Source organism: Dermacentor silvarum, chromosome 7 (genome assembly GCF_013339745.2).
Source record: "Dermacentor silvarum isolate Dsil-2018 chromosome 7, BIME_Dsil_1.4, whole genome shotgun sequence".
In the NCBI taxonomy this organism is placed as follows: Eukaryota; Metazoa; Arthropoda; class Arachnida; order Ixodida; family Ixodidae; genus Dermacentor; species Dermacentor silvarum.
Genome location: NC_051160.1, coordinates 26954668 through 26971705, shown reverse-complemented (window position 1 = coordinate 26971705; position 17038 = coordinate 26954668). Strand labels below are relative to the sequence as shown.

The following is a 17038-nucleotide window of genomic DNA, read 5'->3' as shown; positions in this document are numbered from 1 at the left end:
CCCAATGACGGTAATGAAACACAAGAAGTGCATGTCGCCAGATGAATGCAGAATGCCATGTTTGTTGAAGGAGCGACGTGTGATTCTGTGGAACCGCATGTCGTTTTAAAGCTATGCAAACAGGTTGAAATTGTCCAAATAATCATTGCCTTAACACTAAGTGAGCTGCCTAAAGGCAAGGCATCCTTATTGGATGAGTGGTAATTATCAAGCAGTATTTAGCTACATGTGTTTGGAACTGTTGCCACTTGCATCTGTCTTTCTCTGTGACTACTCCAATAAGTGTGTTCCATAGCAAGGACTATTTGTATTTGATATTTCAAATAATCTCGCACATCTACAAAAAACAAAAAAAAAATGTGGACAGCTTGCACTAGTGGTGCAAGGCTAAAGTAAACTGCAGAGCTGGTGATCGACCTAGCTTCTTCCAGGTTTTACTAAGCTTGGCTAAGTTTTGCTAAGTGCTGCGGCGCGGTATTCCGAATCGGCTCGCCTCCGACGCGCAGATTCTCGCTTGGCCGCGCGACGCGCTTCAAGATGAGCGGCTTCTTCGGGTGTCCGGATCTTCTTTGGTCGTCCCATGTCAAGGCTACATGTACTCGCCGCAGAGTCGAGAGTTGTGGCACCGTCGCGGCGGCTCCGAGCTTTATCTCGCCGGTGACGTCACGGCCAAGCTGCGCCTCTACACTTGCCGGGGCGTGGCTGGTCGAAACCTACCGAGCCGCCTGCTGCAGTCACGGACACCGCGCACGTTCGGCGCGAAGGCGGAGAAACGCGGACGGCGTCGGTAGTAGCTCTGCGCGTTGCCTCGTTGGTGCTGCTACAATTTATTTCTCTCTCTCCTCGCTCTCATTTTCTCTTTCTCTCTCCCAAGCATAGCGCGCGCCGCGCGCGTGCTCTCCTTCCCTCTCCTTAACGTCCCATGCGAAGGCAACATGTGCATGGCAGGAGGCGAAGCATACGCCGCTCCGCGAGGTGGTTGCTAGGCAACGCAGGTGACGTCATAGCTCAGCGAGGTTCGCGACACACGGACTGGCGGTCGATCGATCGATAACAGCTCCGCTGTTAAAAATGTTGCTGTTTTGCCTGAAAGGCGAAGCATCGATTGTGATAGCAAATTAGTAGACCTATACACGAAGTTATTAAGGATAGTAGTTTTGTATAAACTCGAAAACATTTGCTTACTAAATTCGCAAGCATGGTGTCACACGCACACAGGCAAGCATAAACACATTTGAGTCGATGAGAGCGAAAACTCGTTGTCAAATGTTAAAACGCTGGCGTGAGGAAGAGCGGCAGCAGCAGCGAGCGAATTGGTCTTCGTGTTGCCTCTCGCTTTGACGCGAACTCTACTGCCACAGTTAGTACCATGGCACGATGTTTGGAGGGCAGCACGACGTGCTGCCACCACTGTTTACTTTTTGTTTTAAAGGTGCTCCCGCGGGTGCTTCCTCACTAAATGATACCAGATGTACTGACTGCAGCTGTCAGCTATTTAGAAAAAGGTTTAAGTTTTCAGTTCTATGCAACACTGGCAGTAAGCACGCCGATTTCGCCTAGTCAAACCAATGGTGAAACACGTGAAATGTAGCATCGGGTAGCGAGCTGAGATATCGCAAGGATTTATGCGCGCGCTACATGTAGCAATAACGGATATAACCACGTTTGGAAGCTGTAGTCGTTCCAGCGTGCTTGTATGTTTATGCGCCCAGAAAGACAGGTCCGCATTTGTCCGCTTTGTGAGATAAGTATTATATTTGATGCAACATTGGAACCAAACGGATTGACATCATCACGCCATGGCATAGCAACTTTCACGCGACCAACGTTTTTAGATTGGCGATAGCTGCTGACACCAGTTCTGATTAATGATGCACGCCGTAGTGGAGGGTTCCGGAATAATTTTGACCACCTGGGGTTCTTAACAATACTTAACACTGTAGTAGAAGCGAAATGCGAGAGCGCTCTCGCCCTCTCGTGCCAAATGTTGCCGCAAGTCACACGAAAGTCAAAGCAAGCCAAGTCCAGAGCTCAAGTAAGTTTTTCGGCCAATTCAAGTCGAAGTCACCTGCCTATGGAGCATCTGCGGCGCCTTGCTAACCTTGCGTTTAGCTTGCGTTGCGTGGATGAGACCTTTTATCCAGTTTCTGTGCGCCCGATTACGAAATAGATTTTACCACTTAAAGAGTTAGCCATCGCAGCAGTTCGCAGAACTCGTGGACAGCGTCATCGGGTGGTGCGAGTAGCCGTTGAGCTTTCAGCGGAAGTGTAGCTGACGCTGAACCGCGACCATGGATTCTCTAATGCAAACAAACCTCTACGAACTCCTGCAGATCGCAGTCGGCGCTGACGAGAAAGAGGTAAGTTAGACTTGGCTCTACTAGTCTTTCTGCACCCTTTTTTTTATTTTAGCAATACTGACTGTCCATGAGAAGATTCGATCAAGGTTGTGCATAAACACCGGTTGCTCATACACTTGCACCTCTTGGTTTCTCTGATATTCCCGTCACACAGTTCACAGCGAGCATCGTCTCATCAAATAGTGTGTCTTTGGTGCCGCTTTGCATGTGCCTCTTTACACCAAACAGTTCTTTTTTTCCTGATTTTTAGCACATAAGCGTTACAGTTCGTGCTTTGCGTCTCGCAGATCAAGAGTGCGTACCGAAAGAAGGCGCTGACATGCCACCCGGACAAGAATCCCGACAACCCCCGAGCAGGTAAGGCGGAATGTAAAATGCAGCAGCATCGACAGCGCCACTTTAGCCGAACTCTTTCAACAGTTGTCCCGTGCCTTGGAGGTGCTCACCGATCCGGCGGCGCGGGTAAGTACAGGCACCTTTGCGAACTTTATCCACATTTCAGCATTATACCATCTTTACGCAGACATAACAGTTCATAATTCTCCCAGGGTCCACGCCCTGCCAGGGTTAGGGTGCACGTACATCTGCCAAAGACTGTTTATGCACCGTTTAGTCGTCATTATGAAGATGCAGACGGCGTCACATTTGATTTGTCTTGCTGCACCTGCCTTGTGGCGGTTACCTGGGTCTCCGCCAAGCTGTTTATACAGCTTTTAGCTCAGTTATCGGGCCAGCAGTATCTGGTACATAATGTGCATTGAACTGAACCACACAAAGCCTCTTTCATTGCATGCTGTAAAGCAGTTGTAGAGCTCTGGTGCAACTGGAATGCCGGAAGCCCTGTAGGGTAAGGCAGCCTGTACCATTAGAAAGCAACTGTATTTGTAATATTACTTTTACACGCTATGAAGAACGACACATGCTAGGATCTCCGTTCAACAGCTACATATGTGTGCAACAAGCACAGCATTGGAAACCTAGGGCGCGATCTTGTACGCGTTCCAAAATGGAACGGAGGCGTTCCGTTCCATCGAGCCGCACGCGATTGGTCAATTTGAATGTCGCGATTGAAATTGACCAATCGTGTGCGGCTCAGTGGAACGGAACGCCTCCGTTCCATTTTGGAACGCGTACAAGATCGCGCCCCAGAGCCACTGAAAGCCTACTCTTGCCATATACAGGGTGTTTCAGCAAACACTTTCAAAAATTCTTAAAGCGTGCCTGTGGCAGATAGCCCAATTCTAGTTAATGAGCTGGTCTACTCGAAGAGGCGGACATTACTTGCACAAAAAATTGACATGCATACTCGACTAATTAACAAAAATTCACTAGTTAAGTTTTTAACTAATTATCTGATGGCCCATATCGCAATTTACAAATTGTAACCGTGGAGTTCGCAAGGCGGGTACACTTGGAATTAATTCTCAGGATGACACCAGTATCGAGATATTAATTCCCGAACTTTGCGGAGAAATGCATTGGCGTTCCAGTTAAATTCTTTAAAAAATGTCGCTTTATGCATTGAAGCACAAAATTAACTGAAACGCCAATGCATTTCTCCGCGAAACAACAGTGGAAACCTAAGCCACTGAAAGCCTACTCTCGCCATATATATTGCTGCACCTGTTGCAAGGTGTGGCATATATTACGCTGAGGCTGCTGGCTTTGTTTTTTCACTTATTACTTATTTCAAATCAAGGCTAAAGAGCAGGGCCATGGTATCCCATACAGTCAACTTGCTTGCAGAGTGCGTACGATGCTGTGCTCAAGGCTCGCGAAGCGGCCAAGATTCGGCACCAGGGGCTGGACGCCAAGCGGCGCAAGCTCAAGGAAGAACTGGAGGCCCGCGAAGGGCCGGGGCAGGAAGCAGCGGCGGCGGCAACGGCTCAGCAACGACTCAAGAAAGAAGTGGAGAGACTACGTCGCGAGGGCTCTCGGCAGCTGGCTGAAGAACGGGAGCTGCTGCAACGCCAAATGGCCAAGCAACAGGCACAACAGACGCAGCCGCGGGAGCAACAGCAGGCAGATTTGACAAGGGTGAAGGTAAGTTGTACACCCCTTTTCAAACTGTATTTGATAAGGCCTGATTAAAGGACCTTTAGAATCATGGTTAGAAACAAAACTCGACATTAAGACAACGGACTCGCACAAGACCGCGCACTTATGTGCACTTGCTTCTTCACCCCATCTTAGTGCTGTGTTTTGCTTGTAACCACGAATCCAATCCAACTAGTCCAATTTGCAGTCTTAATTGGTCCTTTAGAAGTCAGGATGTCTGTAGTTCAGTAGCTGTGCATAGACCTTATGGACAACTTCTACACACTAACTAGCGCTGAGTCATTTGAGACCAGCACCTGGCGCTTGCGACGGTTATACCAGTTGTCTGGAACTAACTGTGCTCACAACTACTGCAGGTCCGTTGGAAGCAGCAGCCCGGGCTTAGGGGCTACACCGAGACAAGCCTGCGGCAGCGGCTTTCTCAGTATGGAGCCATCTGCTGCCTGGTGTTTCGCAATGGATCGGCTCTTGTCGAGTTCGAGCGACCAACCGCAGCCGTGAGCCACTTCCTACGCCTTTACCTTTATGTTTGGCGTTGATGCACTACTGTTTGCTGCCTTCCTCATTGAAGAGCCATAACTGCACAATGCACGAGAGCAATTTCTTGCTTTCAGAATCGCTGTGTTGCACCAAGATATACTAGTGTTGTGTTTGTGAGGGGTCGAATCATTTTTTAAAAAATTTTTCTTAACTTACACCCTAGTGCAGGAATATTTACGTCATCCTCACAATGTGTATGTTGTGCCTGCACATGGTGTCATAGATTGTCGGCAGAGTTAAGAACTGCACCAATGGTCTTGGAGGTCATGCTTTGCCACTCGCTCCAAGCCAGAGAGCACCGGAAAGCTTTAGGGGGCCCAATGCTTGCTGGTTGAACAGGCCTGTTCGAAACTTTGTGACATGCATTGTTTGCATGGCACTCAGTCCAACAGTTTGAAGAGTACTTTTAATTAACCAGTGGTGATGGTGAAACTGTTGCACTGAGACTGTCTTCCGGTTCTTTGCGGACTGCAGCGCCTGGCATCCCAGCTCGAACAAGGGAGCCCAGACGAAGGCCCACTGACTGTTCGCATGTTGGGCGATGCAAGAGGCGGCGAGAGTACACCGCCTGCACCAGCGCCGCAGCCGACGCTAACACCGCACGATGACGATGACTACGAAGACCTGGTGCTAAAAAAGCTGCAGCAGGCTGCTGCCGCTTCGCAGCCATCATAAATGCAGTTGCACTTGTGCGCATCTGTTGGACTGTGCTTCAGCACAACACATGCTCCAGAGGGCCTGGTGCCTTGCATGAACTTCCTGCAAGCAGCCCCTTGAAATGGGTGTGTGGTGCCAGATGCTCAGTTAAGTGTACTATGGAGACTGTGCTCATGCATATTGCACCAACGATCTCGATCTTCTGTGACGTGAATGTGCCCTGGTGACCTTTTAGGCCTACTGATGGACTGTCATCGTGGCGATAAGTTTTCTTTGAAATAAATACACCTGTGGCCTATTTCAGAATGTCTACATGGTTATACAGCTGAACCCGATATATCGAACCCACATATAACGAATTATTGTGTATATAGAGCAGCTGTAATATCCCCTTAAAAATTTCTGTATAAAATTTCTATTTTATATATTGAATTATCTATATATCGAACTTTTTTTGTGATTCCCTTGAGATTCGATATATCCAGGTTCGACTGTACAAGTGCACTAGTGTTTATTAGTACCAGGGTTGCTAGGTCTAAGAACAGAAAATGTAACTGCGAAGTTCAAAGGTAGCCAAGCTTATGGTACCAGTATAAATAATTATGGGCAAAAGTCAAAGAGGTTCAAAGAAAGGTCCAAAGAGCCCCGTTCATCATCGCGAGTAACCTGGCTGCAAGTTAAAATCTGTGGATACAATTAAAGGATGAGGGATATGAAGCATGAAGGACTGTTTGGAGGTTGTGGCAAATAAAATAAAGTCTTTTGCAGAAGTGTCCACTACAAGATCTGAGGTTGGTTTCAAACGTTGGCCAACAAATAGCTAACAACCAGAGATTTTCATAACCACCAAAAATTAGCTAGTATGGCGAAACGTGGTGATATCTGGCAACTCCGGTGGCAACATGTACAACCCATAATTTTGCTTGGCCTATTGCCATAAAATAGCAACGTCTAGTGCTTGCATGGTGCATACTGACAATTAGGTGGACCAACTGCAGAATGACATTGGGAGCCTGGCTCAAAAGTTAGAGCCATAAAAAATGGGCACTATGATCACCCCAAAAGTTAGACATGAACTTAAATCAAGCTAAAGTGGGAGCCAAATGCTACTGATCAAGCATGGTGCAAGACACCCACCCCATAACTCCAACCATTATGCTGCCAGGTGTGCAGGGGCGGTATTCTGTAAGAATCTACCTAGTGAACTGTCCATTTCGGCGACCGTTGATTCGCTGCAGCTTGACGCGCAGGAAGGAGACTGGCTGGCACCTTCCTGCACGTCAAGCTGCAGCGAATCAACGGTCGCAGAAATGGCGAAATGGACAGTCCACTAGGTAGACTCTTACAGAATACCACCCCGGGTGAAAGTCTCTTTTCTGGCATTTTGCACCCCTAACTGCACGACGACCATGGAGAGCACTATAGTCGAGGGCTTAAGATTAATTTTGTTTGCTTCTGGTTTTTAGCGGGCAACTATATCCAGGCATATGAACGCATGTTTGCATTTCATCCCTACTGGGACGCAGTCACAATGGTTGCGAGTCAAATCAGGCTACCTCTTCAGCAGCGGAACATTATCCCGGCCAGTGTTTAGAAGACTCAGTTTTGGTGCATGGTGCTCAGTTTTGCTTCCACATTCGCCCACCTAGCGATGGAGAATAGGAGAGCAGGCTGGGTTTCATGGCATCCGAATAAAAAGGTGTGTTCAAAAGCCGTTAGGACGAAACGTCTCTCTGTTCAGGTACCAACATCATAGCCACTGGAATGAATTAAGAAGTCGGGGAAGCTAGAGTGTCCTTGCTGTGGCAGTTGCACGTGGATGTGAGTGGAATACGAAAGTTCGATTTTACCAAGATTTCAACACACTAATCATTTTGAGTTCCTTATCCAGCAGTTTCCTTTCCATTGGCAATCATGCCTGGAGCAGTAATTTACCACATACCAAACATTTTTTTAATATTTAGTCGCACAATGTTGTTTAGTCAACAATGTCAGCAGCTGTTCTGCTTTGACTCGCACCATGAAACAGAACTGCAGTATGTTGGCTTGAGAAGGAAAACGTTGCTCTCCGAGCAGCACTTTTTTTTCTTTTTTTTGCCACGGTGCCGTTTCTTGCTCTAAACAACCTGCAATGTGCTGTCGCCACAGCTTAGGTTATTGTGTGCTGACTGTCACATAGACTAGTTTTTAAGAAAAATTGGCCTGAATAGTCTTGGAAGGCAAAGATGTTAACATTGAAGGTACAACTGTTCAAACCCTATGCTATGGAAAAGAAATGAGAGCTTGTGACATGATTCTGAAACTACAGTAGTGAACCAATTTAGCAATACCAGAGTGCTAATTTGCGCCATACTTGGGCAATTTTCAAAATAACGACAGGCAGACATCAAATATACAAGTGCTTCTGTGTGCCATCTTTTTGTCCCATCAATAAGTGTTTCCTACCTAATTTCACATGTGGTGCAAAATGGGAAATACGTCTGTATTGAGCAGTAACTTATTCCACACATCTAGTAACAAAAAAAATAGCTTTATATCAAGCAACGACAATACAAAATCCAGTTGAGCCAACAATCACAGTAAGTTCTTTATACTTTGAACAATGCCTTGCTGCTTTGGCAGGATACACCAAAGGACAAGGGCTTTGTTCCTTAAATAGTCCGCCGCACTAAAGCCCCTCCATCCCCGCACTACCACTGCTTTTGCTAAATAGCTCCAACCTTCTATGTGCACTGCTGTGCTCCGATTCGTCGATCACACTTCAGTTCTGCTTCCGTAATTTCCAATTCCGAGATTTCCATTCCCGGTAGATCCGCTTCCTAGATTTCCTGACGTCCCCGATTTTTCGCGTGTTGCGCGCTTGCACCTCTGTGCTGCAATATCAGGCGGCAGTGATATCGCTTCTGCTCGGAACTGGAAGCTTGGACTATGTAATTTCGTTTGACACCGGAAGCTAAGGGAATGAACGAGAGAGAGAGAAGCAGGGAGGAGGGGAGTAGGTTATTAGGCGGAACTAGTATTTAGGCGGAAACATGTATGGAGGGGCTTTAGGCCACACCTCGTACAGCCATTTGACGATGACAGGAAGTTGTAGATGCTCAACCTATCTTTCACGTGTTCTTCTGCCCATAACACTGTTCCCTGGCAATCTACTGAAGAGGGCAGCAGTGGTTATGCCCAGCCTCACGTGGCTCTTGCGCTAGCGTGAGGTGCGATGGCTGTGTCAATACGTCTATCAAAATGCATTCATCCTGAGCAGGAGTTGTTGTAAGCTGCACTGGTAAACTGAGAAGGCAGCTCATTGTAACCTAGAAAAGTGTGAGGCAAGCAGATAAGCAAGACCTAAAGAAGAAGGCGCATCAATTATTTGACTTCTACGTACCAGTTGCCCTTTATCAGAACTGTTGATTTTCGGCGTTACGCCGTTCACTCAGGGCTAACTGTTACTTCTTTTTGGTGCTTTCTTCTTTGGAATGCTGTAAAGGAGACCAGCTCTCTGGGAGCAATAGTCAAGTTATATAAACTTCTGTGGATGAGGTCACTTGTGGGAGATTATTCGTGACTCGGCACTGGTCACGACGTCAATGGGTGACAGCATTCCTAGCACTGTGCCAAAATGTATAATATGTTGGTTCTGCGAGAGAAAAAAATTAAGTATAAAAAAAAATGCCCTTGGCCATGGCACTACGTATAACAGAGGACTGTGCCAAGACAGCATGCCTGGCACTCTGCCAGGAACGCTGTTGCCCGTAGATGCAGACGTGTCCGGGTGCTGTTCTGGACATGGTCAAATTCTACTATGTGAGCCAATCAGAGATTACAAGGGAATTCAACTACACAGCGGAGAGTAGCACCACAGGGCTGAGTTATGAAATCTCGCAAAAGGGGTCATATCCACGATGGCAATAGACCAAGGATAACAATGCCTGGCTAAGTGAACCCCTGGTCAAGTGAACGGGCTGTTTTAACCAGCAGTTTGAGACAAAGCAACTATAAAAATAGAAACGTGAGACAAGCAATCGATGCTAGTAGTGGCACCAGAGCGGTAAATGCAAAACACGGTAGGACTTGGCGTACAACGTCATGGCTTGTGTAAGGTCCAGATGCAAGTCTGGCCAATGCCGGACATTGCCACCACGCGGTAGCCCATCAGCTCTAGCTTGTTCAGCACAGTGCGGGGTGGGTCTTCGGTCCGGTACTCGGGGCTGAAATGGCAAACATGATTCATCCGCAATTAGTACTGCTTAAGGTGCATTCACACGACGGACAGGAGCAGGAATTTTCTTAGACAGTGTATCACAGGACGCATGTGCCATGACTTGCTGCCCTCGCCGAGTTCGGCTTTCTACGCTCGCAGGCCAGATGGAAAATGTGGTGCAGTATTTGTGTCCTTCCGTTTTGTGGTCGCCTGTCCATCTTAATGAGGGTCAAGTTTGTCAACATGGGCTGGAATGGTCTGGCTAGCTATCCAGTGTGGAATTGTGTTTGCGATTGCAAAGGCGAGTTTTTACTTTGTTGGTTCATTAGCAATAAGCAACCGTGCGATAATCAGTTGTGCGGCCAACAGAACGCTCTCGCCTCTTATGCTTTGTGCACAAGCACACGAGACGGGAAGAAGCATGCGGATCCCGTGAGCGCACTCCGGCCGAGTGAATGCGACCCTGTCCAGTGGTACCTTTATCAGCTTTATCAGTTGCCCCAAACCTTAGGGGGCCCAGGGACCTGGGTACTCTAAATAATGTCCAGCCTGGTAGTGCAGTGGAAAGTGTTCATGTGCAAGCACCAATGTCAGTTACATTTGTGACCTTGGATTTTATAATTTGAATATTTGTAAGCTTGCTCGCTCGCATCAATGGTTATACAGCCTTCAGTATACTACTTGCCTCCCCCCCCCCCCCTTTTTTTTTTTTGAAATTGCCAGTGGCATATACCCAGAGAGGCAGACATTAATTGCATGAGAAATCACAAAAAATTATTGTTAATTAACACAAGTACACAAACTCGCTTTTAATTATAGTTACTTCAGGTAAAATATGACTGAATTGAAGTTATAGTGAGCTCTCAAGGCACAACTTTAACAAATTTTTATATTACTATTGTTTTGAGATAAGTACTCTCTCTTCAGCTCCGATACCTAATTGCCATATTAAAATGTAAAGTGATTAAATAAAGGATACTAATAACTGAAACTCTATTGCACTTATGCATTTTGATTTATCGTGCAAGTAATGTCCCCCTGTTCGAGTAGTCCGTGTTACGTTATTGCCAGAGGCGATTAAAATATATAAATTGTCAAAGGAAAAGAAAAAAAAAAAGCTGGTATAATTATCTCTAGTTCACACACACAAGCATCGGTGTTCATTCACGCCATCAGACCACAAGCGTCTATTAATGCAATTTCCTTTGATTGCTGCTGTCAATTACATTCCATAAGTTCTTATCGGACGTTCACACAAGGTCGATTATATTGCACGGAGTCATGGCACGGAGTTAACGAGCGCGCCGTCGGCTAAGCGCGCCCTATCGCAGCCAATTCACGTATCGCTGCAACAGACCGCGAAGCCGTCGCAAAGAGGCTGCAATTTGCAACTCCGTCTCAAATGACCGTCGTCTCCAGTTGTGACCTTGGTGTGATTCACCGACCACCGGGAATTTTTTTTTTCTCTCTCTCTTTTTATATATCTCCTTTCGCGAATGGACCCGTCAATCACTGCAACAGCTCAATCACTGTCACTGTGCCTCAATTAATACCCAAAAGACAGCGCGTTTCGTAGTTAAGAACAAAATCGAACGGTTGTCGTAGTTAAGAACAAAATCGAACGGAAGACATTTAGGCGTGATGAAATGCTTCCTGTTAGTACAGCTGTCGTTAGCCGAAAACTTGAGTCAATCCCGAGTGAGATCATGTGGGGCACGCCCTCCCGGCCGTTTTGAAATGCCCGCAACACGCCATCAGCTCGCGATAAATTTTAATATTCATCGAGAATTTACGTAAGAACATGTCGGCAGAGGCCGGCTGTCTCCGTAAATTAAGCGACAACTTCGCAATACGCGCTCTTCTTCGACGAAAGATGAGCTGGCGGCGTCCGACCGCTGATTCCCACTGCTGCTTGGGTTCACAAACAGCGACTGAGCTGCCAGCGTTTCCGTTTGTTTCACGTACGAATACTGAGCAACATGACCAACGAAACGACGCACTCACAAGTCGTTTCCTGGCTGAGTGATCTTGCGCGCGCCGAGATGCTCCATGAGAGTGGGATCGCTGTTGCGGTCCCCTACGATGGTGGGCCCGTTCTCCTGCGGCACGTAAAGAACACGACAGCGGCGTTACAGCCGCGGGCGCGAACTCCGCATCGAGCGCCACTTACCAGTCGGATCTGGGTTGAGATCAGCATGTACGGCATCGCGGTCGCCAAGCTGCTGCACACCACGAAGTCCGTGCGTGCGTCCTACAACAGCTGCGCGCAAATCGTTGGTTGTACGCGTCGCGCGACTACAGCGACTAGCGTGACCCACGTGCACTCCACGAAGTTGCCAATTCGCGCTGTAAACTTTGAAACTCTTCCCAAGCGTAGAAACTCGTACGGTCGAGGGGCCAATCTACTCCAACGTATGTGCAGTTAACAATTTAAATTTTACAATTTCTAACAAATTAAACTTCATTTTATAGTTTCATTTGTTGAACATAGGTGACGCGACAGTCTGTAAGAGTCCTTTTTTACTAATAAATTTTGAGTTGAATGTTTTGGATGCATTGCTTCTACGAATACTGCCGCAATTTGAACTAGAAAACTACATGTTGAGCTGCATGCGAGAGCGTAAATCTCAGTGTGCGCCTTTTAACGTTTCCGTGAAAATCAAATAAAGGAAAACAGTACCAATACAGCGGAGAGTTCTCTCGTACAAACTGTAGCGGCATCGTAGTCTATGCTACGCGGGAAACACGAATTTAAATTCAGTCATCGGGGTGATCGAAAGGCTCCGTGCTGAAATTACCGCAGCTACACGTCAGTATCGAATACAATACGCGAGAACTCGTCCACACAATCAGCGCGTACGGTGACCCACATCTACACAACAACGGCATTGTTCCGTGCGTGTCCGCAAGCGGTCTCGGTCGACTGACGCATACATATTTATCTTCCAGGGACCTGGCAGCGGTTCACGCGCACAGCACGGCTTGTGAAGATGTACAACCGGCTAGCTCGAACTCCACAGTAATCGTGCTTCGGTCCTTGGTTTTGCGGTATACAGTGCAAGATTTTACGGCATGTTCAAGCAACAGGCAGCTGGGGAAACTTCGAATCGAGCAGCTGTGAAAATAAATAAATAAATAAATAAATAAATAAATAAATAAATAAATAAATAAAGACAGGCGCGCTCGGTACCAGCCATTAGCCTTATCTGTCCGAGTCGACCAATTCCCCATAGTGGGCACGAGCAACCAGTTGAGAAGAAAACAACTACCAGAACAATGTCAGACATTTGCATCTGTTTGTCGGTTTCTTTCAGATCTTCGATTACATGTTTTCTTTAAATTTCGTGTATCATATTACCGCCCGGTTTGTTCGGTTATACAAGGGATCGACATCATCATTTGTTTTCACTCCCTTTCTCATAGTTCTCTTCAATTAATGATTGATTACTGATTTTTACTGTCCCTTTTCTTATCATAGCGTGTCATTCCGCATTTCAGCTCATTTGCTCTATACGTCGGGTCTGTAAATTATTTCTGGTTATAACTTGGGATAATCTATTCATTTCTCGGCCAATCCCAGCCACATTTCCGCACAGCGGCGACTGCAAGGCGTGAGACGTGTTCGGTCGTATTAGAGTCGTATCATATGTGCACGCAAGATACGTCACGACAATGCGCAATCCAGTGTTCTCGCACCTAGAATTCGAAATCTGGCATCATGCTCTAGGCGGGTATTGTGCAGGTGTCCACCTAGTGGACATGTCCATTTCGTTTGCTGCTGAAGTGCTGATTGGCTGGGAGCGCCCTGTCTCCTTCTGACGTGTACCCCAGCCCACCAAATCAGAACTTCAGCAGCAGACGAAGTGGGCATGTCCACTAGGCGGACACTTACAGAATAACCCAATGTCATGCAGACACGTAGTTCCTTCACAGGGCGGCTTTCACCAAAATCATGTCAGAGATATATAACAAATTTCAACCGCTGAGAGCTGTCCGAGAAGTTTGCAGAGGCATTCAGAAACGTCTGGAGGCCCGAAGCCATGGTGACGTCACGCTATAGAATGGCAGAAATATAGCGCCTAATGTGCGCATAAGAGCTTCAAGGAAACTCCGTGAATCTGTTCATTCTTGACGAAGGTAAATACACACACGGACGCACCCTCGTGTTTTTACCTTTGTGTGCATCCTTATCTTCTGCCGCAAGAAAAAGCTCTCCTATGTCGCGCCAACGGGACAATGTGTCCTTATCGCAAAGCATGCGTTTATGCTGACAAAAAGCCGAACGCGATAAAGCACCGCTGATGGGCGTTGCAATACCCCACCCCCCGTCCGTTTTTTTTTTTTTTTTTTCCTTTCTTTTTTTTCCCTGCAAATACAGGCCGACATCCCAATAGTGTATGACGCCAAGGCTCCGCGCACAGGCAATACAGAAAGTATAAGATGTTTTGCGTTTCTTTCTTTCTTTTCTTTTTTTTTTAACGTACCGTATGAACAAATGAATGAATGAATGAATAAAGCCTTTATTTTTTGGAAGGGGACGGCTCTAGGCCACTGTTGGGGATTAGGTGGGAAAGGAATGTGGGTTCCCGGATTGTTGGCTGAGGCACATCTTCATCGCAGTCTTTGATCTCCCACTTTATGCAGACTCAGTTCCGCCGCTCTCGCATGGGCTGGTCGACCCCTTCTACACTACACTAGGAATTGGAATAAAAACTAACCCTGAAATACAGAAAGCCATTGCGACATATGAACAAATAAATAATTAAATGTCCTTGATTATAACGCAAATGCAAGCCACAGGGCACGGAAAGACGCGACGAGGACAAGCGTTCACGCCTTATTTCGTCACGCTTATGAAATATAAACAAAACGAAAACAAAATAAAGTGGCGATACTCTGACTGCAAAGTTTGCACGGTTAACATTTGTTCTAACGCTTTGCGTAAAATTTGGTACCTTTGAAATTTTCATGCTGTTGTTCAAAATATTTTGTTTGTAACGGTATATATATATATATATATATATATATATATAGGGCGTCCCAGCTAAATTTAGCCAAGCTGTTCAATGGAAAATAATAATAATGAAAATAATAATAATAATTATTATTATTATAACAAAAAGATTGCAAAAACACGGTGCAGACACGATTTTAAGACCTATGCGGCGTTCGGTCGTACACCGTAGGTCTTATAATTGTATTTTACACCATGTTTTCTTTTTTTTTTTTCCCCGTGGAACAGCTTCGATAAAGTTAGCTGGGACAACCTGTTTGCTAAGAATAGCCCAGCTATAGATGAAAATCTAGATCACTAGGCAATACGTGATATCCTTGTCTTAGTCTGAGTTCATCTTCGGTGTCCATTGAACGTACGCAAGCCGTTTGCGTCTTGCCGTTTACAAAACTATCCATACGCCAAACTGGTCCACTATATACCGTTTCATTGAGGACGTCGTCATATCGCGATCACAGCGCAGTCTATCGACCGGCGCCATGCTGGTATGTGGGATCGCGCTGTAGGCTGCATGGCGAGCGTGCTGTTGACGAGTGGCAAGATTTCGCGTTTTAAGCGAAGCTTTATAGGCTCACAAGTATCGGCGGCGGTGGTGGTGGTGTCAAGCTGAAAAGTGGGCCGATCTTGCTGATGGTACAGAAAGGGTTCAAGCTCAATGGCATATACCCCTGTGGGCTCGGGGACCTGTAACGCGCCCTTGAACTATACCCTTGTCACACGTGGGACTTATAGAGAGAAAATAATCAGCCCTTCGCCTGTCGAGAAAATGGGGGTAAGCGAAGCTTGTCGTCCGATTCTAGCTTGAGGGCTTCCGAAGCCCAGGCGAAACGTCAGCAGAGAGCCGCGGACCCCGATTTGCGGGAGCGCGATGTTGAGGCGAAACGTCAGCGAAGAGCCGCCGACCCTTTACGTTTAGAGCAAACGAAGCGGAACGCCTGCGACAGGTGTCGTCTTGCCACAAGCTTCGCTTACCCCCATTTTCTCGACATGGGAAGGGCTCTGAATTTTATTGCGATCAATTATATGGACACTCCTAGTGAATTTCTGCCGTCGCCGTGAGGTTCCGTATTAAGTCCAACGGCGATAAAATCTTCGCCGCGCGTCGTACGCAGTGTGCGTGAGTGAAAGCATACGAGTGTGAGCCGGCAATGATGTAGCGCACGCGAGGAAGGAAGGCAGGCCGGAAGCGCGCGGTCTTCTTTCGCTCTTTCGCGCGCGAAGCACGGTGGCGAGGCGACGGAGAGGTGCGTTCTGATCCGTCGGCGGCTGCTCACAGCGCGGCTGCGCGGACGCCGTATCTTGAAAGCGATCTGCTATGTGCAAAAAGTACATGCGCCGAGTGCCGGTAGCTTTCTACGCGCTGTGCCTTCGACGTTTGGTTCGCGTTAGAAGCGAGACGAGGGACAGCGCGAAGGTCAATTTACCCGCTGCTGCTGGCGCGCTTTCCCCGGTGTTTCCACAGAGTTTCCGGGTCATCGAGCGAGATGTGCTCATGTTCACCTGTAACCGCATGATACCGTGCTTGTCTATTTAGTTAGTAAGCGAATGGTTACCACTTTATAAGAATGGTTACCCATTAAACTACTATCCAATTGTTTCGTATAGCTCTCTACTAATTTCCTATCGGAATCGATGCTTCGCTTTTCGGGCGAAACTGCGACTTTTTAAAGAGTGGTGTCAAGTTTTTGCGATTGGGAAACTTCTTAGCGTGTCGTTACTAAGCTTTGAGCTTCGATATAGCCGCAGTATCGAACGGCGACGGGCCTAGAGGTGCTGGCACAGTTCTACCCGCGATTGAAACAGGAGGCGAGTCAAGTCGGAACATTGTCGATACGTAACACACACGCAACGTTTTTTGTTTTTCGTTTTTTATTGTGGGGTTTTACGTGCCAAAACCACGATCTGATTATGAGGCACGCCGTAGTGGGGGACTCCAGAAATTTGGACCACCTTGGTTTCTTTAACGTGCACCTAAATCTAAGTACACGGGTGTTTTCGCACCTCGCCCCCATCGAAATGCGGCCGCCGGGGCCGGGATTCAATCCCGCGACCTCGTGCTCAGCAGCCTAACACCATAGCCACTGAGCAACCACGGCGGGTGACGCGCAACGTGTTATTTTTGTATGTCTAGCCTTGAACTCTAATAAAGATATCACTCTGGTGACAACAGTTGGAACACGTTATAGCCGCACTAATTCGCAATGACACCGC

At 47.1% G+C, this 17038-nt stretch overlaps 2 protein-coding genes across 2 annotated transcripts; one reads left to right on the top strand and one right to left on the bottom strand.

The window, feature by feature from the left end:
- Window positions 1–2042: 2042 nt before the first annotated feature.
- On the top strand, window positions 2043–5913 carry LOC119457810 (dnaJ homolog subfamily C member 17). Its single transcript, XM_037719543.2, has 6 exons — window positions 2043–2360; window positions 2648–2717; window positions 2764–2822; window positions 4107–4403; window positions 4775–4915; window positions 5433–5913. Exons 1-6 carry the CDS (start codon window positions 2292–2294, stop codon window positions 5631–5633), a joined length of 837 nt encoding a protein of 278 aa, XP_037575471.1. The 5' UTR covers window positions 2043–2291; the 3' UTR covers window positions 5634–5913.
- A 2216-nt stretch (window positions 5914–8129) lies between these two features.
- Window positions 8130–12152, bottom strand: LOC119457811 (GTP cyclohydrolase 1 feedback regulatory protein). Its single transcript, XM_037719544.2, has 3 exons — window positions 11984–12152; window positions 11818–11912; window positions 8130–9820 (listed from the first exon to the last, which is right to left on the bottom strand). Exons 1-3 carry the CDS (start codon window positions 12017–12019, stop codon window positions 9697–9699), a joined length of 255 nt encoding a protein of 84 aa, XP_037575472.1. The 5' UTR covers window positions 12020–12152; the 3' UTR covers window positions 8130–9696.
- Window positions 12153–17038: the final 4886 nt, after the last annotated feature.

Bases quoted from the DNA above. Each gene is read 5' to 3' on its own strand.
- LOC119457810 (XM_037719543.2), top strand. From the start codon at position 2,292: ATGGATTCTCTAATGCAAACAAACCTCTACGAACTCCTGCAGATCGCA. The intron at 2,361-2,647 runs GTAAGTTAGACT...TGCGTCTCGCAG, and splicing joins TCGGCGCTGACGAGAAAGAG to ATCAAGAGTGCGTACCGAAA. The intron at 4,404-4,774 runs GTAAGTTGTACA...CAACTACTGCAG, and splicing joins CAGATTTGACAAGGGTGAAG to GTCCGTTGGAAGCAGCAGCC.
- LOC119457811 (XM_037719544.2), bottom strand. From the start codon at position 12,019: ATGCCGTACATGCTGATCTCAACCCAGATCCGACTG. The intron at 11,913-11,983 runs GTAAGTGGCGCT...TACGTGCCGCAG, and splicing joins TCTCAACCCAGATCCGACTG to GAGAACGGGCCCACCATCGT. The intron at 9,821-11,817 runs GTGAGTGCGTCG...TTGCCATTTCAG, and splicing joins ACTCAGCCAGGAAACGACTT to CCCCGAGTACCGGACCGAAG.